The following is a 26,587-nucleotide window of genomic DNA, read 5'->3' as shown; positions in this document are numbered from 1 at the left end:
GTCGGGGTCGGTCTGGGGTCGGTGTCGGTGGTCGGTATCGGCGAGGATCTAGGCGAGAAATTGATGTCGTTTTCTTTGGCTCGTTGTTGTCGCGCTCTCCACCGAGGACCCGTCGATTCGGGACCCTTTACAGTAACCCCCTATCGCAAATCAACCCAAGTCATGGGTCGGGGAATTTAGCCTCTGCTTTCGAGTCCGTGTATCGCGGGCGAAGGACGACGTGTGAATAAGATGTAGCAATTGATGTGTCGTGGGACGTTCGGTAGCCGTGGCCGTGGAGCTGAGAGGAGAGGAGACGGAGACGGCGACGACGGGAGTGCTAGGGAAGAATAGCCAGAGGTAGGTACGAATAGCCAGAGGTAGGTACGAATAGTAGCAGCGGCAGAATGACAGACGGGAGTCGTGTGCCCGTATCTAGCGCCGAATTCGCCTTATCCCAGCGGCAGTTCAGGGGACTTGCACAGCTGCAGTCCTGCACAGGCTAAAGGGCGGAATGGAGTCGCCCCGTCAATGACGTTGCGCTGGGTGGTGGGAGGCTTTGATCGACGATGGGCGTGCCGGCGGCGCGAGTCGCACAGACGAGCCGATGCTGGAAGCAGCCAAGATGGAGGGGATTCTCGTCGACGGTTTCTTTGTGGAAGACGGAGTCGACGATGGACGCAAGAAGGTAGGCCGGGAAGCTTTAGGTAGATGGAAAAAAAGAACACCGTTCAAACCAAAACAAGCAGGCCAAAAGCTTAAGGTGGGATGTGGCACACCCGGGACTCGGAGCGTTGTTATTTTTTTTGGTTTTTGGCTGAACCCGACCACGGGACGCCCGGCGGTGCCTCCTTTCAGATGAATGCCTCTCAGCCTGTCTCTCTCTTCCCCCCTCTGTCCCTGTCCCAATGAGGAATCCGGCGGTCAGCCCCTGCAGATTGCTCCGTGTGGGGAGGAGGCTAGCAGCTGGGAAGCGGCACGTTCGTGGTCGCGTTGTTGTTGATTCGCTGTGTTGGCCGTCAAGAGGGGGGCGTCGGGCTGGGAGTTGGCTGCATAAAGTTGCCCATGCAGACAATGCGACCCCGATCCTAGGCCGATAATCGCTGATATGCCTGCGGTCTTTTTTACGACTACGGGTACTGAGCAGGCGCTATGATTTGGGAAGGTCCTCTGTCACTCGGTACCCAGAGGCTAGAGTGCTGGCCAATTGATTCCCAGCCCCAATTGCGACATGTCTCTGGGTGTCTGGGCATGCCATGCTTGTCTGAGAATCTCAGATGGAGATGTGCCCATTAATAACCAGCGTGGTCGATGCGGCTGGTCTGTGTTCTGTCTGGCATGTGCAACAGCTGGTTTCCTCTTAATTGGGTGACGACAGAACATCTCAGCCTCAGTTCCGCCTTGATGGGCGATGCGAATTGGATTGAAGCAACCACGCAACAGGACGTGGACCCAGCGATACGGCGTCTGCAGGTCGACTGCTGCAAGCTTGTGGGTACGTACCTTTTTCATTGTCCCTCACACGTGACCCGCCACCTTCCCGTTGTTATCGCCGACGGCATCCCCTGATTGGCGCCACAGTTGCAACAGCAGACGACACCCAACCCAAGTTGGAAGGCGCGAGCAGAACAACTCTCGAGCGTCTTGGAAGAGGGGCCCGGCCAAGACGACAGCACTTTTGCGCCTGCCAATTGGCAATATCCCTTCGCAACAGGCCATTGCTAATCTCCAGTGCCAAGAACGAGATATTGCTCCTCCGGTGCAGCGTACAAAAAGCTGCTGCCCGTGTCCCACCACCCGGGCCACCTCCCACCCACCCATGCGCCCGGGCTAAGGCGATCTTGCAACTTCGGATGACAGCACCGCGACAGCACAAGACAGGACAGCTTGCATAAGCGTTACCACCGCCGCGACATCTGAGAGCCAAGGCCCGACGACAATCTGAAACTCCACCCGGCTCGCATCGTCACCACTCTCACTCATCGCAACTGTGCTCTCAGTGCAACCACTAGCCACGATGTCGGCCCTGGCCTTGGTGATATCCATCGTCGCCGGCGTCTTCACTACGCTCATTGCGGCCTTTGGCATCAACTCCCTCTCAAGGCTTCTGCCGACTCGCTACCATGCGGCGGAGAATCCCAAGGATGACCACATCCAGATTCTGGTGCTGGGCGACATAGGCCGAAGCCCGCGCATGCAGTACCACGCACTCAGTGTCATGAAGCATGGAGGAAGAGTCGATCTCGTTGGTTACAAGGAGACGGCCCGGCTACCAGACCTCGTTGGGAATGAGAGAGTCGCCTTGTATCCTCTGCCTCCTTTGCCGGCAGTCTTCAAATGGAACACTCTGCCGTTTTTGATCAACAAGCCTGCCAAGGTCGTCTGGCAAATGTGGTCCATCTTCCAAGTGCTGGCTTACACCGCACCCCCGGCGAGATGGATCATCATTCAGGTATGTGAGCCGCCAACTTACAAGTTGTGATCTAACTCGGTCCAGAATCCCCCTTCCATTCCGACGCTGCACCTGGCTCTCCTCGTTTCACTACTCAGAGGAAGCCACCTACTCATCGACTGGCACAACTACGGCTGGTCCATCATGGCCACTGGCCGCAGCAAGAAGAACCCACTGGTCTGGCTGTACAAGAAGTACGAAATCTTCTTTGGCCGACTCATCCCCACCGCCAACCTCACCGTCACCCACGCCATGGCCCGTCAGCTCCGTAAAAAGCCCTACGACAACAAGAAGCCCATGTTCGTCCTGCACGACCGTCCCGCACAGGTATTCCAACCCATCGAGTCAGCCGAGGCCCGTAAGGCCTTCCTTTCCAGCATCAAAGAGACCAAGAACGTTGCCGACAGCATCTGCGACGGCACCACCCGCCTCATCGTCAGCAGCACCTCGTGGACGCCCGACGAGGATTTTGGTCTGCTACTGGACGCCTTGGTAGCCTACGCCCACCCTGAAGAGGCCGTCAGCTCAAGCGGCGTCGGCAGGCCCCCGATCCTGGCCATCATCACCGGCAAGGGCCCGCAGAAGGCCGAGTACGAGGAGAAGATTAAGAAGCTTCGCATCGAAGGCAAGTTGCCAGGCATTACGATCCTCACCGCCTGGCTCTCGACACGCGAGTACGCCACCCTCCTCGCCTGTGCCGATCTAGGTGTGTGTCTGCACATGTCCAGCTCCGGCGTCGACCTGCCGATGAAGGTCGTGGACATGTTCGGCTCCGGCCTGCCCGTCGCGGCTTACTCGGCGTACGAGAGTTTCAGCGAGCTGATCAAGGAGGGCGAGAACGGTTGTGGATTCGAGACTGCGACTGAGTTGGCCGAGGTCCTCATTCGGTTGCTGAGCGAGGACGGCAAGGACGAGCTTAGGACCTTGAAGACCGGTGCTGTGAAGGAGGGTAGTTTAAGGTGGGATGAGGAATGGGATCGTGTCGTTGGCCGGGTCGTTGGAGTCATAGACAGCTGATACCCACACATTTAATACAGAAGATGCACAGGAACGTCGACAAAAAAAAAAATTCTGATCGTGGCCGGGCAACAGAGCGAACGACTGTCGCGCAAGAGCAAAATGGTAAAAAGACGATTCTGCCATATTCAGAGACACTGTTGGCAAAAGGCTGATTTCGCCCGGACTTGAACCGGAGACCTTCAGTGTGTTAGACTGACGTGATAACCAACTACACCACGAAACCATTAAGCACCTTTTGAGGTGCTGTGGTGATGGGAAATGCAGTGGAAATCTGGCCCATGCAGCATGCAGAGTAGAGTTTAGTGAGGGACTTGGGATTTTCGGCGGAGATCTCCGAAGTAGTGCCGGCGCATGCTGATCCCTGCCGGCCTACTAATATTCACCGAGCTCCTCACCGAGATTGATGCTTCTCTCAAACAAAACCTTTTGCCCCAGTATTTGACGAAATGCCTTTAAGAACGACCGCTCCACCATAGCACACTTGGCTTCATGGATAGCCGCAGATATCAGATCTCATTTGAAAATGGATAAAAATAAGGTTTGTCTAATCATATTCTTTCTGTATTGTCATTGCTGTGAATGGCTGGTCCTTCTTTCCTGAGATTTACGTAGAGACAGCTCGTTTGTTGGATTGAGAAGCCGTAAGAGAACTCAGTATAGGCACGTTCACCATGCGATACCTATTCCTCGGAGAGAGTTTCAGGAAATTTCTCAAGATCTGAGTTCCTTTCCGCCTTGTTTCTGGAAAACCAGCGGCTACCATCGTCGCGCGCCTTCCATCTCAACTCATGGTCATCGCATGTATGCGCTCATCAGCCTACTCTCAGTGAGAGACACCCTCATCGTCGATTCTACTTATTACCAGACGACACACCATCATCATACCCACATTTGAATGCCTATGCATCTTAGCCATGGACGACCTCGCCATTCTCGACGGAACCTACTTCAAAAACTTGCCGCTAACAGGCCCCTCAAACCAGATCCCCCCTCTCAAGACTCTCACTCTCAAGTCTCGCCCTCTCGCAACCCACGCCATCGCCTTCTCCTGCGACGCCGAGCTCGCCGTCGCAGCAGACGACTCCGTCCACGTCTTCCTGCCCGAATACCCAACCCCCGAAGACCCATCCGCCCAAAAGCCTGCCGCCCCTCCACCCGAAGCTGTCGACGACAACCCTCAAGATGACGCGCTCCCAGCAGCAGCCGCAGCCGCTGCCGCCGCCGCATCCCAAGACGCAGAGAACAAGTCCCGCCAGCAGTACTACACCTACATCCTCCGCATCCCCCTCTCCCGCAAACCCGACCCGCGCATGAACGCCGCCCTCTTCGCCGCCCAGTCCCTCGCCCCGCCCGCCTACGAGGACGACTACGCCAACCCGGGCGAGGTCGACCCGGCCTCCGTCTTTGAGGGCGTCGGCTCCGGCACCGTCACCGGCTACGGCGCCTCCCTCAACCAGCTCGTCGCCCTCGAGTGGTCCCCCGCCGGCGTCGGCCGCAACCTGCGCCCCGTGCTCGCCGTCATGCTCACCAACGGCGCCCTGCTCGTCCTCGGCGAGGGCGGGGGTGCCGGTACCGGTGGTGGTGGTGGTGGTGGTGGTGGTGGGAACATCGACCTCGGCGCGCGCATGCGCAACTTCCGCGACTGGAGGATCCTCTGGGGCGCCGGCGCGAACCTGCCGCTCCCCGACGCCGGCAGCGAGGACGGCGCGTACCTGCCCAAGGACAAGATCCGCTCGTTCGCGTGGGCGCGGCGCGTCGATGCGGGCAGGGCGTTGTTGGCGTACGCGACGGACCAGGAGGAGGTCGTCGTGCTGAGCGTGCAGTATTACCTCCCCAACGAGAACGACGACGGCTCGGATGCCGGGGCGTATGTGTGGGAGGTGGAGGAGGTCGCGAGGTTCGACGGGCGGGGGCCGCATCCCACTCCGAGCGTGAGTCGCCGTCTGGAAATCATGCGCCAACCCATTGCTAATGTGTCTCTGTAGATAACAGACCCGGACTATACCCCGTACTCATCTGCGTTCTCGCTAAAGTGGTCGCCTTGGCTACTATCCGACGACGCCCGCACAGCGGTGATATCCTACTGCGCGCGCAGCTACGTCGGCTTCCGCCGGATCACGATTCCCCGCGACTGGGCGCGTGGCGCCGGCGTCGAGGTGAGCGTGGAAGAGGCCGACGTCACGGGCATCTGCACGCACCTCGCCCCGGACGCCTTCGTGGAGTGGGAGGACGCCGTCTGGGATCACGACGGAGCTAAGGTCTGCCGCGGCGTGATTGCGAGCCCGTTCAAGGCGCAGCCGTTCCAGGTCGCGCTCAACGGGCCCGAGGGGGCGGTCGAGGAGGGGCACAAGACGGAGGTGTGCGGGACGACGTACCCTGAGGACACGACGTCTTTGGACGCTACGAATCCCATCTCGAGTCGGTCCTCCCCTTTTCGGTTTCATTATTGCTGTGTTCTTGGTAAACTGACGAAGTTTGTGCATAGGTCTCATTATCCATCCCGCCGACATGACGAAACGCACCAAAGCGCCCTCCTACTCCCTCGTCCGGCTCTCCGCCACCGGCAGCAACGACAACTGGTTCCAGCAGAACGCCATCGTCTCCGTCTCCGACACGGTCCTCCCCAAGTGGGCCGAGACCATCTCCTCGACCGTCAAGCTCTCCGTGCCGGCGGCCATGCTCGGCCGCGGCAGCGGTGGGGCAGCGGGGGGCGACGCCGAGTCTGCGGCGTCGGATGATGACGACAGCGACGACGACGACTTCGACCTGCCCGAGGACGCGGGCGAGCAGATCCGCCCGTACAGGGTGCGCGTGTGGGGGCTGACGGTGTCGCCGGCCGGCGGGGTGACGGCGGTGCTGGTGTCGCAGCATAGCACGCAGCAGCCGGAGAAGTCTGTTAAAACCAGGGTGATGTTCGGCGGCAAGGTTTCTTCGTCAGGTGGTAGTGGTGGTGGCGAGATGATGGACGTTGACGGGGACGGGGAGGGGCGGCCGGAGCCGTTTTGGGAGAGGCAGAGCACCGAGGCCAAGATGTGGGATTGGATGTATGGTGGTGGGCCTCCTGTTCCTGGAACGCTTGCGACGGAGACGGCGGGGGTTGCTGAGGGTGGTGATGGGGATGTCTCGTTGAAGGCGAGGTTGAGGGAGGTTAAGGAGAAGCAGAGATGCGTGTTTTGCCAGACATCGTTGAAGCAGATGGGCAAGGAGTCTGTTTGTGAAGGGGGACATATCTTTGGTAAGTCTATCTGGACTCTTCTAGATGTTTTCAGGGATGAATACTGATGAGGGTAGCTACTTGCGCTGCCACCGGTTTGGCGATCTTGGCGCCTGGGATCTCGAGGGCGTGTGCTGTTTGCGGACTCCGCTGTCTTGTGGCGAAGGAGGTTATCAAGATCGCGCAGGAGCATCTCGGTCCTGAGGTTCGTGTCGAGACGTCGGAGGAAGTTTGTGGTGGGTGCGGGGGCAAGTTTGTCGTGTGACGAGGGTCATGCAAGGAGGGTGTTCAGGGGTTGGTCTCTCTTCAACGACAAGCAACGGTTTCTCCAAAGATGCCAACAGTGGTCAAAGCCGGGAGTATCATGAGAAGTCAGGGGTTTGTGTTGGTGTTGTAAGACAGGCTATACGTGCCGCCCTTACTTGGGGTTGGAAGATGAAAAAGAACATGCATCTAGCAATAAAGTCGCTTAAGCCTGTGTTAGTCGTGAGAAGTAAGGAGCTGGCTTTGATGTTACGCAAAACTGGAGGTATGACACTTGAAACGCAGGGGAAAAGATGCAATCAAGGAACTGAACGCTTTGCTTGCGAAGTTGATTGCTTTCTGAGCCGATAAATGAGTGTTAGATGTTTCCCAAATACTCCCGTGGCTGAATCTCAATGACACTCTCGCCAGCCTTACCAATTGACATAGGACATACCCCATAGCTACGTCTTCAGAAGTCCACCAAAGCCATTCACCACACAACCACACCCAAGTTTCCTAGCCTGGTTTCCGAGAAGCTCACGCCAACGCTCGGAACTGGCGGAAGCTGCGGCCGCGCTTGGAGATGTGCTCAGCGTGACTCTCCTCAGAGCGCTTTCCATTGCCGTCATCATATGCCGGTTCCTCTTGGCTATCATCGTCGCCAAAGGGCGCGTTATCATCTCTGGCGAACTCAAGGGCGCGTGGCTCTTCGGAGCGTCTCTCGGAGGTCACATCGATAAAGCGATCCGGAATGTCCGGAGTGCGTGGTGGGCCATGGCTAGAGCCATCGCCGGGCTGTTCCACGGGATGGGGGATCTTGTCCGCGGTCTGTCCTACGGGGAAGGGGAGCTTGACGGTGCGCTGTTCCACAGGCTGAGGGACATCATCCAAAGTCTGTGCAACAGGGAAAGGAAGGCTAAAGGTGTCTGGTTCGTTGGAACGCTTCTTTTTGATAGGGCTGATGGGAACCAGGCCTCCTTCGTCCTTATAGCAGCCGATCCTGCCGTTGTATTGCCAGATACCCTCAGCTAGCAGAACGTTAGTGATATTACGCAACACGAGACCAGGAAAAGACAAGTGTGGGGCGCCGACAAGATTCGAGGGATGGCGGAGGTGCAGGATACTTACAGAGGTTGATCGTGCCGCGGTTGACGTTATCCCTGCACTTGCATTCCAAGATGACGGCCTCATTGTCATTGCGGGGAAGAACTTTGCAATCACTGCACCTGAAATTGCCCCTGTTTCGATATATGCTTAGTTCGGCACACTTCAAAGAAATAAGTGGTGAGGGAAAGGTGCCTGTGGTACTGACATGTAGGACCAATACATGGTGCCATGCGAGTTCGTGATGCATAAGTCAAGGTCCAACCAGGTGAAGACCTTTGTGCCGTGACGATCCTCGCATGTAGCGCCAAGTATCCGTTCCATGGGCCCATATAAGCCCTTGACTTGATCAGTGATGTGGAAGTCTGTGCAAGCCTTTTGGATGCAATCGGACTCAACGGGGCAGTCTCTAGCAACAACCAGAGTGGCAGCCAGAGAGCCGAGCGCGGCGAGGGAAAGGGCCTTCATTCTGGTGGTGTGATGAAACGATGGAGAGACTAGTATTTGCTTCCGGATTGACTAGAGGACTCTGGATGGTTGAGAGTGGCAGAGGGAGTCGAGACTATGACAAGTGAGAGAATTTAAATAACTCTTGTCGAGGTTGGTAGACTCCGGAATACGTGACGTGGCGGATGACTGGCCATTCGACGTAATGTTTGAAGCAGTAAGGGGTATGCACAAAACCAGTTCTTGACGAGAAAGTATGTAGGGAGCGTTATAGAGGAAACATGGGCCAAGAGGGAATGATACGAGGTAGGAGCTCCATGGCTTCAATTTCCATATGTCATGGGACGCAGGGGGCATGTTATGCTACTGCCTATTGTGACACCATTTGCCTGGCTGTCCTGTGGGACTCTCGATATATGCAAGGCGGTGAAACGGTGAAAGCCAGTCGCGTTGCTTGACATTGGCTGCATGATCCAACCCTAGGACTGTATCTAAGATAAAGAATCAGCAGTGGAAGTTATTTGGCCAGGCGTTAAGCTTGAAACTAAGTTTGTGGCCAGATCGCACTTTATCTTCTTTCATGTCCTCGCAGCCAACAATATTACCGCAATGGCTTTGATTCGAAGCTGAAGTCCTAGACTAGGGTTTTCCAGATGACAACAATTACATCTGTAGTTTCAATTTGATTGAAACTGGCGATCCCTTCGTCTAGAAGCACGTCTGGCGCCTGCGCTAACTACTAAAACCTACAAAGCCGCGACGCTTACCGCTCAAAGTTCAACGACCGGTAGTTCGCAGCAGCATATTAGGATGCCGCATCTGTTTGAATTCAAGACTATTTGCGTAAATTGAGTCAAATTCGTTTCGAGGAGAATTTCAAGAAACATTAAGTTTGGTGATTTTGATCTTCAGTGAAGGATTTCAAGATATCCTGGATGCTCCTACATCTGTAAGTGACTTCGGCACCACGAGGCGGGTCCATATTCAGTACGAAACATTGTCTATGTCGGACAAAGAAGTGACGTTATTGTCTATCTAAAAGTCTGGACTGTGTCCATGGCCGACAGACGGCAACTTGATAATTGGGGCAAAGGCTAGCAGCTGAGCCATCGAAATTCATGACATCTACATAGAACGAGACCCAAGCCCATCGTAAAGCAGATTCTGGAACTACACTTCAAATAGCTTCAAGAACAGCCGCTTCTTAAGCGCAATGCTTTCGCTTGGCTTACTTTCCTATGGGGGCCTTGTGGCCGTTGGTCTTGAAGCAACCAATGACACCATCGTCCACCCAAATGCCCTCGGCTAAAAAGAGATTGTGTTAGCTTCGAAACCTTACGCAATAAACCCCAGGAAAGACACAGGAGTACTCACAGAGATTGAAGGTTGTCTCCTCATTGAGGTTCCACCAGCACTTGCACCGCATCTCAACGGGGTCGGAGGATTTTCGGTCCTTGACATAGCAAGACGAGCATTTGAAGTTGCCCCTGATGAATGTATGTCAAAACACTGTGATAATCCCAGAACGATCGGGGAAGTCTTACTGGTATTGCCAATACAGTTTGTCATTGTTGGCCGTGATGCACTCCTTCAAATTCAACCAGGTGTAGACCTCCTTGCCTCGGCTGTCTTTGCAGATGGCCTCCAGGAGAGCTTTACTGTCGTCTTTTTCCTCCATGGGAAGCATTGCATGTTTGTTGATGGCGAAATCCCTGCAAGATTTCTGCATGCAGTCGGACTCGGTAGGGCAATCTCTTGCCACGGCCAATCCGGCGATCAGAGAGTTGACAATGACGAGAGCAAGGACCTTCATGTTGATGGACTCAATTGGTGTCTAGGTTATTAACTTCGAGAATGTTTGACAGGATATGTAGTAGGCTGGACCGATCCTAAGATGTAATGGGCAAACTCAAGATGGAGTAAGGATCAAAAAGCACTGGTGATGTCTTGCGCAGGTTGAGTTTAAATACCAACCAACATGCCAAGTAATAAGTTTGGGTAAACCTCCTGAACTACCGTACCGGAAGAATATTCAGTAAGGCAACGCTCGCTTGAGTCCTAAGCAAGGGGGGATATGATGAAGATCGCAGCTTATGCGCCGTGGAGGAATGAACAAACAGTTCTCATGTGATGTTTGCTCGAAGTGTAGCCACTAATGATCTTCTGCGTATGCTTTAAGAAAGTCTTCTGCAGTACGACAGTGTCGTCAAAGTGAGGTCCACATTCTGTATAACACCAAGCTTGAACTGCAGCCAGAAGAAAGACTCGATACGCGACGTAACGACGTTTTAAGCTTGAAAACAAGATTTCAGTTAGAATGATAAGTCTCACCCTGTCATGTTTGTCAAATGCAAACTCGCTTATTTTACGATCGGATCCTATCTATGTGAATAAACAAGATCTAAGCCATGGTAGGACGTCGATAACACTTCAGAACACTATCTACGGTGTCCTAAAACTGTCCACATCTGGAGAATTCTTCGGCCACTCAACTCTAAAAGTTCGGAATGTCACTTCTAGACATGTCTGATCGGGACCCTATGGCTGATAGTATGTTCGCAGTTGACAACACTAACTCTGTACGTTGGTTACACGAAGATCAGAATGCTGAGCATCTGCGAAGTATTTTCGTGTGACACTTGTGCTCAATCGAAGCAAGGGATCGGATGAACATAATCTCGAGTTTGGTAGAATAAAGGGTAGGGTAAACGTATCATTTGGTTGCTCTTCAACGTGATATGAGGAGAAAAGAATGCAAGGGAGCATGGGCAATTTATGGTCGCATACATTGGGTCTCCGGGTAAAATTGCCTTATTTGCCAACGCGTGCAGGCGATTAACCAGCTGAAACCAACCAGGTTATGTCAATCCGTCTCAAAGTCGGTCAGAAGTGGTGAGCTGCTGTGCCTGAGTCCTCTGCATACTTTTGGTGTTGCCACCGTGACATGATGAAGAAGAGAACGATAAAATTGCTTCAATAACATCCTAAAAATTTGAACCAGCCTTTGCAAGGTTTTTCCTCAGGTGTTACAGTTGATTGAGTTTGATTGACTGTTTCTGGGGCGTAACTGAGCCCCGTAGAGGACCGGGAAACATAGGAGATGAGACCATGGCTGAGAATGGAACCTCACCGGCATCGAAAACCAAGTTAGACGAGACTCCAATTAAAACGCCAAATCCTTTGAAAGCGTTGAAAGCAGGGTAGTCTCGAGATGCAATGATATGAACGCTCTGTCTACGTAATGACAATCTTCCAAGGGCTCCTCGAGAATCGGTTCTCGGGATCATACTTTTTCTTCATTTCCACCAACCTCTTCGCGTTCTCCTTGAAGCCTTCCTTCACATCGAGCTCCTCACTGACATAGTTGTTGTACTGTCCCATGCCGCCAGTCTCCCCGGTATGGTTCCTGCCCTTGATTTTCTGCGCCAGCTCCCGGTTCCATCCGCGAACTTCGCCATCCTTGGCCGGGTCCGTCCAGCACGTCAACACCATGCAGTCGAAGTACATCCCACGGTTCGAGTAGGCTGTCGCGCCGAATGGCACGTTAGCCACCTTATTCTTCTTGTACATCTCCACGGCTAACATGCTGGTTCGCATATCATTGCCTCGCGCAGTCTCCGCATCCACACGAGAGTAAAACTCGTGAGACATTTCTTCGCACTTTGACAGCTCGAATGGTGTCGTGAGATTGGTGCCCCCAGTCAGTCTCCTGGCTCCAGGGCCTTGGAAGACGTCTACCAAGGTGTTGGCAACGGGGTAGTCCATCTCTGCAGTCAAATCCACCAGCGGCCCAGCTTCAAAAAGGCCTTTGAACAAGCCCTCCTTGACTTCTTGGCCGGCACCGTTGTGGAACGGCTGAACGACGATAAGCGGCTGCGGGTTGGGCGGCGGGCCATAGGTAAGTCCCATCACCACGTACTGCCTCTCATCCATCCTCTGCACGAACTCGTTCGCCCATGCTACAAGCTCGGGCAACTTCGACATCGGATACATCAAAGGCCCAGACCACACTCTTCCTTGCGGAAAGACCCTGGAAGTGAAGCGCGTCACCACCCCAAAACTGGCTCTAGCTCCCCGCAAGGCCCAGAAAAGGTCTCCATTCTCTGTTTCCGAGGCCGTAACGATTGATCCATCCGCAAGCACAATTTCCACCTCAACCAGGCAGTCAACAGCCATCCCATACATTCCACTGAGAATCCCTTGCCCACCGCCTAGGACAAGACCGCCAACCCCGGTGTGCGAGACGGTTCCACCAACAGTGGCGAGGCCATGCTTCCAGGCTTCATCATCGACGTCTTTCCAAGTGCATCCGCCGCCGTAACTGACGAGCTGCTTTTCGGCGTCGACTGACACGCTACGGAGGTGGCTGAGATGGATCACCATCCCGCCATCTGAGGATGACGTGCCTGCTGTGGAGTGGCCGCCACCGCAGGTGGTGAAGGAAATGCTGTGCTTCGTTGCGAAGAGGATCGCGGCGGAGACGTCCTGTGATGACTTTGGCCTGATCACGACGGCCTGGGGCTGATCAGTGAGCGTACTCTCAAATTGTTCCGGGGATTAGCTACCGCGGGTTTGATGCAGACGATAGACCAGCGTTCTAGACTAGCTTCGTAGCCATCATCGCCAGGCAAGAGAACATCGCCTTGAATATCCGACCGAAGGGTGGGGATCTCTTGCTCCCACGAGGAATTGCTGATTGATCCCATGGTTTGTGAATTTGTGTATTCTCTATCAAGGCGGTGGATGAGATGTAGTTGAAAAGTAAGACATGAAACGAGGTCAATTCCGCCCTTTAAAGGTCTCGGTCTGGCGCCCCTCAGCCCGGAAGCTGACGGAGCCAACAATCTGTCGCTAGCTACAAACTGTCCCACGTCAGGCTTTAGTGAAGGTTGATCTTCAAACTCTCGCGAACATTTCATGGCATTGATTGGGTGAGAACCTGGAAGGCTATCCGAAGTTCATCCTTCTCAGGATTAGAGTAAGCACTAGGTACGGAGAGTGCCGCAGGCTGCCGACCGGAACACGGTGCTAACTCAAGACGTCATTCGTAAAAGGTGAGTTAATCACAGCCACTCTGCTTGGAGAATTGGTAATACATACTGAACTCTCCAAATGAGAGTTTCACTGGTGAAAGGTGAGACGAATTGACTTCAGTACGTACGGGGGTCCAGAGTCAAAACATCAGCAATTGAGACCTCATCAACGCGTCCAATGCCGAAGGTAGGAAGAGGCAACACGATCTTTTTCGTCTAGAAAGTTCTGAAGCAACTGAATTATTGGGTTTTCTTTCATTCTTTATGAGTAACTGTCTCGCTTCCTCGTCATGTTGCAATGGGATGATAATGGGGGACGTTCAGATAATTCGGACGACTCTTATCACCTACTCCCAAAATGAAATTCTTCGTATCCAAAGAAGTATTTAGGAATGAACTTCCAAGAAAATTGATTTATATTAAAAGATGGCCAATATCCTACCTCATGCCTTCAGGATAGCAGATTAGCTATTGATTGCTTTTGCACTCGAGCACGGCAAGATATAAAGGTATCGTATGTTGAGCGGCCGCCTCCGCAGACAATCTCAGCTGCGATCATCGGTACTAAGCTTCTTATCGAGCTCTACCAAGAATCAAATACACTCTAATAGTAATATCATGATTCAATTAGAGCTCTCTCATATCACCGCCAATCACAAGATTCACTAGAGATGGGCCATGCTCGCGTACAACTATCGTGGCAACTTAAAGACCCTGGATACGAACTATTTACAGACTCGATGCAACACTCAAAAAATCATGAATCGCTAACGCTACTAGAAATGGATGCGTAGAACATGTAAACACGGAACTAACTTCCAATCTCACCTACAACGTGCATTCGCTTCGCGGCCGAGATCTGCCAAGACAGCTGTTCTACCCCGCAGTAGCATTGCTAAAAAGCGCGTCACAACACACAACTGGCCGAGCTTTCCGGCAAACGAATCAGTATCCCAGCGGGGTCTAGATTGGATTAGGTATGCACGTTTATGTCACTATATTTCTTCTTAATTGGAGGGAAATTAGCTCTTGGAGGGAATACGGGCAAACGCACACAGCGCCCGACACCGACACCGAGCCCGCGACTCCGCTTGCCCAGACCGAGTGGCCCCATCGTCATTTCCGAGAGGTCACCCGGTAGAGACCCGATCGAGGGAACGCGGGGTTGCGATGTACAAATAGGGCAACATGTGCTATCATCTTCGCTTTTCATGATGGGTACGAACGTATGCGCAAGTCAAGATGAACGGCCAATCTAGCTGGTTCCTCTTGGGCAGCTTCGCCTTGTGTGAAGCGCGCTCTTTCTGGTCTTCCGTCCCGGCAACATTTGGTGACCGAGACGGAGACGGGTATATTCTCAAGACCGGCTACCCAGTTGGCAATGGTAAACTCGGTGGTAAGTCGGCGTAACTCAAATTCTATGGGCAAGTCTCAAACTGTTTCTAGCAATCCCATTTGGTCCTCCCGGCTCGGAAAAGGTCAGCCTGAACATTGACTCCCTTTGGGCTGGTGGCCCCTTCGGAGCTTCAGTAGGTTCCCACATCCATGCAGACAGGGATCTCAGCTCAACTCAAACAGAACTACACCGGCGGCAACCCGACGGAGCCAAGATATGAAGCTCTCCCGGAGATTCGCGCCACGATCTTCGAGAATGGAACCGGAGGTAAGCAGATGGATATTTAAGATCAGGCCAGCGAAACTAATTTTTTTTTCAAGACGTGTCGCCGTTGCTCGGTGTCGGGGATGACTATGGCTCGAACCGCGTCCTCGCCAACCTGACTGTCAACATCAATGGCGTCAGCGACTACAGCGACTACCGACGAACTCTCGACCTCAAGACCGGCGTTCACACCACCAAGTTCGTAGCGAACGGCGCGGCATTCGAGATCTCCCATTTCTGCTCGTACCCAGACCAGGTCTGCGTATATCACATCGCCTCTGAAGGGGCCTTGCCGGTGGTAGACGTAGGTTACGAGAATCAGCTTGTGGAACAGGACACATATAATGTGTCTTGCGGTGATGATTATGTCCGCTTCGCTGGCGTCACTCAACTTGGTCCACCGGAAGGCATGAAATTCGACTCCATCGCAAGGATCAACAAGGGCGCAGCTGTCACCAATTGCACGTCCGCAGACTTCTTGACTGTTACCCCAGAAAAGGACCAGAAGGCTCTCACAATCATCATCGGAGGCGAGACAAACTACGATCAGAAGAATGGCAACGCTGAGAGCAACTACTCTTTCAAAGGAGAAGAGCCCGGTCCGATTGTTGAGAAGACGACTTCAGATACGGCATCGAAGTCGTTTGATACAGTCCTGAAGGACCACATCGCCGACTACCAGAAGCTGGAGAGTGTGTTCGAGCTGAACCTTCCGGATACTCAAGGCTCCGAGGAGAAGGAGACAGGACAACTAATCTCTGACTATGTGTACACCGATGGCGGCGACCCCTACGTCGAAGCTTTCCTCTTCGACTACTCCCGCTACCTTCTCATCACGTCCTCTCGCGCCAACTCCTTGCCCGCGAACCTCCAGGGCCGTTGGACGGAGCAACTTTGGCCCGCTTGGAGCGCAGACTACCACGCCAACATCAACATACAGATGAACTACTGGGCAGCCGACCAGACCGGTTTAGGTGAGACGCAGACTGCGCTGTGGGACTACATGGAAGACACGTGGGTGCCTCGCGGAACTGAGACGGCCAAGCTTCTGTACAACGCCAGTGGGTGGGTCGTCCATAACGAGATGAACACCTTCGGTCACACTGCCATGAAGGACGGTTCGAGTTGGGCAAACTGTGAGTCAACTTCCTCGGTCTACTTCACAATGTTTTCTAACAACCTTTAGACCCGGCAGCCGCCGCATGGATGATGCAGCACGTCTGGGATAATTTCGAGTACACTCAAGACCTCGAATGGTTCACCCGCCAGGGATACCCTCTCATCAAGGGGGTCGCTGAATTCTGGCTCTCTCAACTTCAAGAGGATCTCTACTTCAACGACGGCACGTTGGTCGTCAACCCCTGCAACAGCCCCGAACACGGACCGACGACATTCGGCTGCACGCACTACCACCAAATGATCCACCAAGTCTTCGAAGCCGTCCTCCACGGCGCAACCTTCGTCTCCGAGGCCGACACCAAGTTCATCCAAGACATCACCTCCAGCCTCAACCGCCTCGATAAGGGCGTCCACGTCACGGAATGGGGCGGCCTGAAGGAGTGGAAGCTCCCCGACAGCTACGGCTACGACGAGAAGTCCACCCACCGCCACCTTTCGCACCTCACCGGCTGGCACCCCGGCTACTCCGTCTCTTCCTTCCTGGGCGGCTACACCAACGCCACGATCCAATCCGCTGTCCGCGAGACGCTCATCTCCCGCGGGTTGGGCAACGCCGACGATGCGAACGCAGGCTGGGCCAAGGTGTGGCGGACGGCGTGCTGGGCGCGGCTCAACGAGACGGACAGGGCGTACGAGCAGCTGCGGTATGCGATCGACGTCAACTTCGCGCCGAACGGGTTCAGCATGTACTGGGCGCTGAGCCCGCCGTTCCAGATCGATGCTAACTTCGGCCTGGGCGGTGCTGTGTTGAGCATGCTGGTCGTCGACCTGCCGCTGCCGTATGCTTCGAGAGAGGATGTGCGGACGGTGGTGCTGGGCCCTGCAATTCCGAAGAAATGGGGCGGTGGTAGCGTGAAAGGGCTTCGGGTTCGTGGCGGTGGGGTTGTCGATTTCAGTTGGGATGAGAACGGGATCGTGAACGAGGCGACGGCGAAAGCTGGTGGTAGTGTCACTGGAGGAAAGGTGCGATTTGTGAATGTGGAAGGGACTGAGCTTAACACTGTGTGAGTAGGTATGATTCGCGTGGAGAGCTTCAGTGATGGGCAGAGAGAGGGTTTGAAAACCGTGAATAGTTGCGTGCGAGGATGTGCAGCATAGTTGTGCGAAAATAAAGATATATCGTAACAACTCGTGAGCATGTCAATATTCAGTGATATGTATAGGCTGAAAAGCCTCAAAATGGGACACTGCAAAATCAAAATCAGAAGGTGCGGGATGAGAAGGGAAACTTGCCTGTCGTCAAAAAGGCGTGGTGCGGTGGGCTGGCTTAGGCTGGCTGCATCGCGGTGCCTGCCATATATTCTTTCCCAGTAGCTAACTTCGTTATATGCTCCTTCCCTCAATCTCGAGATGTAAGGTCTATAGGTAAAATCAATTCAGTTGCAAAATAACAACTGGCACCAGTTTTCGACGGGACGTTCTGAGGAAACGGGAGCGGATTCAGCGCCGGTCGCCGTCTGGGGTGAGTCGATGCATTTCGGACAGCCCGGCCCTTCTTTTTTATTTTCCTTCTGACTTTGCTCACATAACATGTACATCCATCCGCTCATTATTTTGGCGCGTCCAGCTTGTACATGTTCACCTGCCGCCGTAGAAACGAAGTGTCGATGCTGCTCACGAGGGGTGGGGCAGGTACCTCCGCCCCCGGGCCACGGGATCTGCGCGGAGTGGGTCCCGGTTGCGCGCACCCCGGACTGCGAAAGGCGGTTGCGGTGGGGTCACGGGGTCGGTGGTCTAACAGCGTAAACAGTTGAGGTTGAGTTATCGATCTGGATTAATTTAGAGAACGAGAATTCGAGTCACTTTTCCAATTTTTGTCAAGAACAATGAATGCGAGGTCAAATCTCTGCATTCAAACCAGTGAGCGCCTTTGAACGCGACAGACTTCGGGTAGACCCTACAACTGAAAGCCGCCAGGAATTACATTTATTTCATCACATATCATTTAGTAATAATAGGATTACACTAGTGATTGTAAGCAATAGTTGGTCGTGAATTTCCAGAGGAGGCTTTGTACCATCGTGTAGAAGCAAGCCCCAGCTCTATATATGGCACTTTGAATGTTCTCGTCTAGTTCCACTGACTGCGCACTCCGGCCTCAGTCGCCTTTTAAAGTTGCAAAGTATTCAATGGCAGCGATTCCTGAGTTTAAGTAAGGGGACTGAAGAATAAGATACGATCATAATTAATGAAAATGATCGCATGAAGTACCTTACACACTCGCACTATAAGAAGTATAAGCGTTATGCCTGAGAGTACCGGCTCTTCCAGCAATGGTTCACTGGCTTGTTGTACGTCTGATTTTTGAGAGCGAGGCCTCAGCTGCTTCAAATCCGCTTTGCGAGTCGTTATATGGCGAAATTGACCAACCATCCCACTTATTATGTCGTCCGTCGTCTTTCTCCTTCTCTGTTGACGATGTATTCAAATGGAAATCGGTCTCATAAGCCACACGGCAGATGGCTGATTGAATCAAGAATCTACGCTATTGAGTTCCTGATAGGCAGTACGTTTGATCTAGATGTGCAGCTCACTTCAGCTGAACTCTATGGGATGTACTTTATCAATTTGCTGTTCCCAGAAACCGAAAAGTCCTCGGATGCGCTTTGTGGCGTTATAAGCTCTTCTCAGACTTACTCATAGCACATCTCCGTGCACCGTCACATGGATGAAAATATAAATCGACAACATCGCAACTAAATTTCGAGAAGTCGAGCAAGCAATGGGGCACTCCGTTAGCGCGCGTTCCAGCTTAGGATGTATCATTATCTTACAAACCTACTCTCAAAATGATCTCACGCAACATCCTAAAGCACATTTCCTTCGGAATATCTCAGTCAAACTGCGGTTCTCCTGTGTTATTTGCTAACTCATACACACGTGGTTCAGACACTAGAAAGAAATACTGACGCGGTGAAATCTTTGCATCATGTCGTGTCAATACAGGCCCAAGTTACAGTTGAAAATGGCCAGTGTGTCTCAATTGAGGTAGCGGGGTCATTTGAGACCGATTTGGCGGGCTTGCAGCAGGAATCAGACGGGCTTGCTTTAGGTTTTATTTCATGTCGACGCGTCAGAAGTCTTCCTTTGAGCTTTCATTTTCCCGGACAAGCTGCGAGACGGAATCACGGCACGTCACAAGTCTGAAAGTCCTCCGAGACAAAGTAGTCACAACGCTCTATAGAGTATAAGAATCAAACATAAACGAGAAGAGGTGTTCTGCAAATAATTTGTAGGCGAACACTTGTTGCTCTCGCGATCATATGGGCTAGAAAGGGGGCGTGAGCTGCAAATTCGCCGTCACCCTAAAGGAGGCAAGACGGCAATGACAAGCACATTCGCTCTCACCAGAATGTCGCCCCTGGTTTATCCCGGATAGTCGCATACAAAAGACAGCCAACGATGAGAAGCGATAGCAATGAAAACCCAGATGCACGAAAAGGCCACACGTCTCAAGTAGTCTGGCTGGTCGGATATGTTCGACGTAGGCTCTTTCCATCCCTTCTCCTCAATTTGGAAGACCAATGCAGCATTCCATTTGCTCGTGAAGCACCAAAGGATGCATTCCCACCTCGCAATTTATATTATCACAACACAAGCGTTCGCATGGGCCTAGGGCTGTGATAGGACATGGGTAAGTCACATTCAGATCCCCCGACGAATCAAGCGCGTCTGTTGCTATAGAAAGGCGAACAGTACCCTGGCGCTATACACCTCGAGACATGAGTATAAGAACTGGGCATCTCGCGGGTTACAAGATACTTCAGCGCAATGGGGTTCCATTCGCAAACGTGTCTATGCCATCTCGTCTGACTACCCATGAAGGATCGATAGGTGGGTGGCTTATCTAAGAAACGTCACCTTTCAACACGCTTCCAGCTGGAGTTATTCACGTTCCATCACATAGATAAACCCAGGATGGCGAAGATAAAAGATGACCTCGTGTCCAACTCTCCTTTAACACTCTGCCAGTGGCCACCAACGAATCTGACTCGAATTCTCACGAACATCGCCACTCCCATCATATGATTGAAACCTGTTAACTGCAATGGTTCTGATTCTGTCTGCCCTTTTCAGTAATTTAAAGTTGCAAACACACTTTTATATCTAAATCGAGTCAGTGCGAAAACGAACCTAACAGCAGAGACACCCACAACCCCGTTGGATATTAAAGGCCACGCTATCATCCACTAAACATACCTTCACCAAATCTGGCCTTGGCGATCTGCCACAAGAAAAGTCGTAACGGGAGATGAAAAGGAATGTCTCAACACAGGCTCTTCGTTGCAATAGATCAAGCCTGACTCCATAAGCACACATGTCCCAGTAGTTGGACATCATGCCAAAACCGACGTCTCCCTTCCATTCTTATTCTGCCAGAATAGCCCAGGCAAGAAGATGTGAGCAAACCAGAAGTAGAGGCGGAAGAAGTTCAATCATACCCTGGGTAAAAGTTGGTGGCCTTCGTTTTGGCCCTCTTCACACGAGGAGCTTCCCGATTTGCGGCTTCATTCTGGCGCGGCTTCATTCTGCGAGTGCAAGCCCATTCAACCCTGTTATACCTCGTCACTACCAGCCGCAGACAGCAATATTGGTCTCTTCATCCGCCACAGCTCATGACAGCTCATGATCACTGAAGTCCTCAATTCACAAGATGTCAATCTTTTCATCCAAGTCAGCTCTCAGCGAACTTTCTGCATTTTCTTAGGTTATTCGCAAGCGAAACATGCCAAGGACGACAAACACTGAGAAAAGCCCCGAGACATTCAGAACCTAGAAATCTCCTCCATGGTCCAGACGCACATCTGCAACTCGGGCATGAAGGAAGGCACCCTCCTCGCGCCTCATTTTTGGGAACTTCAACGCACCAACTACATTTTTGTTGAACAACTGATGACGTCTTGTCAAAAAGTTATTTATACCTAGGCAACACCTAGGTTTGTGTGGAAAACGCAACCCGTATGATAGGGAAATGCCGATATACCGAGTCCGTATGCTTGAGGGATCAAGCGCCTTGTGTGGCATTGGGCGCATACACGGACGCTATCCAGCACTCAGACAGCTCAAGTATAAAACTTCATCTTCGCATGAGATAAAGGATTCAACGCAATGTTGTACGCCGTGGGTGGTGTGAAGTTACTGCATGCTGTTTCCCGAGGCTGAGGGGTTCAGCAGGTGGTCGACATATCCAAGACACATCACGTCCTTCACAAACCCTCGGTCTTGGGGTGTTCGCCCCTTATGTCGCAAAAGACCCACGGGATAGCAGTGATCGAAGACGACTGACTCCATATTCTGCACGTCTCCCATGGTACATCCACCGCGGTCTCGACTTGGCAGCGGCAACCTCCTGGCCTCACCAACCGCATTTCCTTTCTTGTGGTTGATGAGTTTCAGAGATCAAATGCCATTGGCTGTTGATCTCCATCATCAACCGCAGATGTTCAGTCACCTTTATACATCCAAAATGGAGTGGAAAGTCCGATCTCACCGTGAAGACACGCTCAAACCCAACGGACATAAAAGCCGCGGAAGTACACCCGACTGAACACCTTCACCAATGAGTCTGCCGATTACTTTCACGGAAGTAAGTTTTTTCAGAGGAGAGCAAGGAGAAAATATTGAACATCAGTCCTCACCATCCCAAAGCCAAGTCCTGCTTTTTGAGCATTCAGGTCCGACTAGATCCCAAGCCCGCCATCTCCCCTGCCGTCTTATTCTACCCACATGATGAACTACAAGAAGATGCGAGCTTTTGTGATGAGCGGAGGCGGAAGACCTTGAATCTTGCCCTCGGTAAAGACGATGGCTGTCGGGTTGGTGCTCCTCACACCATAACCATCTTGTTTCACGCTCCGTCCCCAAGTTCCAGACAATGATTCTAGCTTGACTCCTACTAAAAGGTCCACTTGATTCCTACTAAAAGTAGGCTTCAAATTACCTATACTATAGATACCCACAGGTAGCTATATAAATAGGTTAGGTTATAGGTAGACCTAAGCTATAAGTAGATAGGTTTACTAGGTATATAAGTAGATATAAATATAAGTATAAGTAGAGATTCTACTTATACTTATAGAGTTATAAGTAATACTATACCTCTTAAAATTATAGTATATTATAATAACTATTATAATAATTTTATATAAAATTTCATTTTAGTAGTATAAGTCTATAAATAGAAACTTAATTACTATATATCTTTAAAATATATTATATATAGTTTCTATTATTTAGTTTTATACTCTTATTACTAAATTCTTTAGATTCTTAATTTAATTAAGCTATTTCTTACTCTATAGTTCTAAAGTTACTATTTCTTATTTATATTATTTAATACTTAGGGATTCTTTATTCTAAATCTATATTATCTAGTTATATATCTAATAGCTTTTTATACTTATTATTATTTTCTTATATTATCTTAAAAGAACCTTCTTATTTAATACTAAGAATACTACTACTATTTCCTTTATTAGAAAGTTCCTTAGCTATAGAACTATCTTTTATATTTCTATTAATTATATTATTATTATTAAAGATTTCCTATAAAGTATAATCTCTACTAAAGAAAGCTTAAATCCTATTATAGAAGCTAGTATTCTATTTATCTCTATTACTTTACTCTTTATTCTAATAGTTACTAATTACCTTAGATATATTACTATTATTAAGTAATTCCTAGTTATTATTAATATAATTAGTTTTCTCCTTATCTATATTACTTAGCTTTTTATTCCTTTAGTCTTTATTCCCTTAAACTTTATTCCCTTAAACTTTATTCCTTTAAACTTTATTTCCTTAAACTTTATTTCCTTAAGTTTTATTCCTTTAAACTTTATTCCTTTAAACTTTATTCTTTTAAGCTTTATTCTATTAGTTATTAGTTCCCTCTAGAGTATTAATATTACTTTTAGTCTAAGGAGTAGTATTTCTATCTATAGTAATTTTAGAGGAAATAATTATATTAGTAATATTAAAGCTATTTTAAGTATCCTAATAAGTATTAAGAAATAGTAATTAAAGCTAACTAAGATACTTTAATATAATAATATCTAAGAGTATATTTAATTTATAGTTACTTAAAATAAAGATACTATCTTTTTAATTAACTCTAGCTCTCTTTTTTACTTTAAATATATTTATAGACCTCTTTTACTTTATAAGAGTCTTCTTAATAATAATACCCTTCTTAGTTTTAAGAATAGCTTTATTACTCTTAAGCTTATATTAAATAGTTAAGTTTAGTTTTAAGGTTATATATAAATAATTCTAAAACTAAGTTTTACTAATAGCTCTCTAATAATAGTTAATATATATAATATATTTTAAAATAATATAAGTAAAGTAAAATAATAAAATAGAAATAAAATAAAATACTTTCTTATATACTACTTAATTATAAAGTACTTATTCCTTAAGATAATATATAAATCTTCTTAACTAAAATAAGATCTTTAGTATTAATAATAACTTAATAGGTATAGATAACTACTTATATATATACTAAAAAATATTAATAAAGAATTTAGAAAAGGAAATAAAAATATACTATTAAATATAGAAACTAAGAGAGCTTTAGAACTCTCCTATAATACTTTAAGAGTAGAAGCTTAAATATAGTTAGGCGTAATAAAGTAAACTTTATAGTATTTAAATATAATCTCCTTAATAAGATTCTTAAAAGATATCTTTAGAATTAAAAGCCTATATAAGGCTTAGATATAATATATTTCCTAAAAAGTATAGTTTTTAAAATATTAATATTATAATAATTTTTAAGAATTATAATAATCTAACTTATATTTAAGCTTATACTTATAGGCTAGCGCTTATTATCTAACTATATAGGATAGCTTCTTTATAATAGTCTTATAAGTAGTCTTAAGAGTAGTCTTATTAGTAGTTTTACTAGTAGTCTTACTAATAGTCTTACTAGTAGTTTTAAGAGCAATTTTATAAGTAGTCTACTTAAGCGTATTTCTAGCGCTACTTATACTACTACTATATTAATATATAGGTATTATAGATTTATATCTATAAGAAATTAGCTTTTAAGAAAGGATAAAAATATTAAAATAAAAATACTTATATAAATAGAAAAATAAACTATATAAAGTTATAATAGTAATATATTTATAAAGAGAAAAAAAAAACAACTTTAATTAGTTAGTAGATTTAAAAAGAGAGGTTATACGCACTAACTATACTATATCTAGGATTTAATAGGTATAATATACCTCTATTACTATAGTAATAATAACCCTCACCTTAAAATAATTATATAACCTATATAAATAGTCTATATAGCTATATTATAGAAATTTTAAATCTACCCTAATAGAATTAATCTTACCTCTTATAACTAATAAAATAAAACTATTATAAGTATAATTTTAAATATCTTAAATTATTTATACTAAATCTCTCTAATCTATCTACTAAGGTATACCTATAGATATATCCTTATTACTATATATTTATAGTTTATACTTATAAAGTTATTATAATAATCTATAGTATTATTATAATAATTATTTCTATAAGTTACCTTATTAGCTCTAATATAAGAGAGAAGTAGAAAGCTATAAGGGATTATTCTACTAATCCCTATATTATAAAGGTATAGAAATATATTAATAATATAACTAATATTAAAGTTAAGTTTTACTAGCTAAAGTAATAGCTAAATACTAAAATAATATATATAAAGAAAATAATAATCTAAAAGTATTTAGATTAGAATTCCCTAAATAAGGTATAATAAAATACTATAATTAAAGAAATAAAAATATAAATATATTAGAATATATAAATTATATTTTTAAAAGGTTTAGAAATTTATTAATAAGAATTTAGAATAGATAGAGGATATTATTTATTTTAATTTAATCTTTATTTTATTTTACTTATTCTAATTATATTACTACTACCTATATATTTAGTTACTAATATAGTAAAAAATATACTAAAGAAGTATAGATAACCTACTCTAAGACTTAGACCTATAATATAGCTATCTTTAAATAATCCTTAATAAGTACTATAAGAACTTAGCTACTACTCCTATAATTTTTTAATTAACCTATTTATATCTAATATCTAAATATAAAAAACCTACTAATACTATATTTAAGTTTAAGATATCCTTAAAGATAATTATAGTTTAAATTAAGAAGATATTCCTCTATATAAACTAACTAAGTTTAAATAAGATCTCTTAATTAAAATTATAATTAATTTAAACTTTAAGAATAAAGATAGAAGTAAATAAGAAGTAAAAAGTAAATAACTTTAATATAAAATAAAAATTATCCCTAAAGTTATTAAGTATATAAGTTTTTCTAAATATTATTAAGGAGTTCTTACTTATTCTTTCTTAGTAAACTACTATTATTAGATATTAATAATTTTATATAATATAGTTTATAACTTTAGACTTATTTTAGTTAAAGCTATTATATTTCTATTAGTTCCTTTAAAAAATAGAGAAGATTTTTAGGGATATTAGTATTATAAGAGTAAGAGAAAGATTCTTTTAAATTTAAGATTTCCTTATATTTAAAGAAATTTTCCTTATATTAGTTTTTTAGAAATTCTCCTCCCTAAAATTTATAAAAGAGAAAAAGAGAGTTTTTTAGAAAGTAAGTAATATATAGAAATAGAAGTAATAAGTAATATTAAGGAGATTTCTTATATAATAAAGTTTAATAAAATAATTTAAGTTAGTAGAACTTAAGAATAAGATATATTTAAGTTCTTAAAGGTTATTTCTTAATAAACTATATATATAACTACTAATTCTTTTTTTATAAACTAATAAGAAAATAAGTTTAAGATATTATTAGTAATACTATAGTAGGTATTAATAAGAACTAAATTAAACTTCTAAATCTTACTAAAATATAAAAAAATATAAATAAGGTATTAATAACTAATATAGAGGTTATTAATATAATCTAATATATCTATAAGTTAAAACTAACTTTAATTCCTATTTAGTTTAAAATACTAAATTAAGTAAAATTATACCTAAAGGAATAGTAATAGTTTAATAATAAGATAATATTTTATATCTTTTAGTTTAAATTCTTATTATAAAAATAGAATAAGAGGTATAAGAGGATATATACTTAGAGAAGTAAAATATAATAAATATAAGTTTAATAATATTATTATATTTTAGTTTAAGTTTCTTAAACTAAGATTAGATAAGAGGTCTAAAAGAATATATACCTACTCTTATTATTATA

At 47.1% G+C, this 26,587-nt stretch overlaps 4 protein-coding genes and 1 pseudogene across 5 annotated transcripts; 3 read left to right on the top strand and 2 right to left on the bottom strand.

Annotated features, from left to right (window-relative positions):
* Positions 1-1,996: 1,996 nt before the first annotated feature.
* On the top strand, positions 1,997-3,448 carry GCG54_00008187 (Chitobiosyldiphosphodolichol beta-mannosyltransferase; the record flags this gene model as incomplete). Its single annotated transcript, XM_045408158.1, has 2 exons — positions 1,997-2,431; positions 2,477-3,448. The coding sequence occupies 2 exons, from the start codon at positions 1,997-1,999 to the stop codon at positions 3,446-3,448; spliced, it is 1,407 nt and encodes a 468-aa protein (XP_045257892.1).
* A 917-nt stretch (positions 3,449-4,365) lies between these two features.
* On the top strand, positions 4,366-6,930 carry GCG54_00008186 (uncharacterized protein; the record flags this gene model as incomplete). The annotated part of the gene is made up of 4 exons (XM_045408157.1): positions 4,366-5,382; positions 5,437-5,869; positions 5,937-6,686; positions 6,743-6,930. The coding sequence occupies 4 exons, from the start codon at positions 4,366-4,368 to the stop codon at positions 6,928-6,930; spliced, it is 2,388 nt and encodes a 795-aa protein (XP_045257891.1).
* Positions 6,931-7,448: 518 nt separating this feature from the next.
* GCG54_00008185 lies at positions 7,449-10,275 on the bottom strand (annotated as a pseudogene). Its single transcript has 5 exons — positions 10,007-10,275; positions 9,837-9,949; positions 9,695-9,767; positions 8,040-8,484; positions 7,449-7,939 (listed from the first exon to the last, which is right to left on the bottom strand). Coding segments are annotated over exons 1-5 (1,391 nt in total).
* Positions 10,276-11,696: 1,421 nt separating this feature from the next.
* On the bottom strand, positions 11,697-13,189 carry GCG54_00008184 (FAD-linked oxidoreductase; the record flags this gene model as incomplete). The annotated part of the gene is made up of 2 exons (XM_045408156.1): positions 11,697-12,977; positions 13,028-13,189. Coding segments are annotated over 2 exons (1,443 nt in total), but the record flags the coding sequence as incomplete, so codon positions are not given.
* A 1,548-nt stretch (positions 13,190-14,737) lies between these two features.
* GCG54_00008183 (Alpha-fucosidase A) lies at positions 14,738-17,342 on the top strand (the record flags this gene model as incomplete). The annotated part of the gene is made up of 5 exons (XM_045408155.1): positions 14,738-14,891; positions 14,942-15,024; positions 15,074-15,158; positions 15,212-16,291; positions 16,342-17,342. 5 exons carry the CDS (start codon positions 14,738-14,740, stop codon positions 17,340-17,342), a joined length of 2,403 nt encoding a protein of 800 aa, XP_045257889.1.
* Between the last annotated feature and the right edge of the window lie 9,245 nt (positions 17,343-26,587).

Source organism: Colletotrichum gloeosporioides (genome assembly GCF_011800055.1).
Source record: "Colletotrichum gloeosporioides strain Lc1 chromosome Unknown consensus_91, whole genome shotgun sequence".
Taxonomy (NCBI): Eukaryota; Fungi; Ascomycota; class Sordariomycetes; order Glomerellales; family Glomerellaceae; genus Colletotrichum; species Colletotrichum gloeosporioides.
The sequence above is the reverse complement of the archived record's forward strand: the minus strand, read 5'-3'. Positions and strand labels throughout refer to the sequence as shown.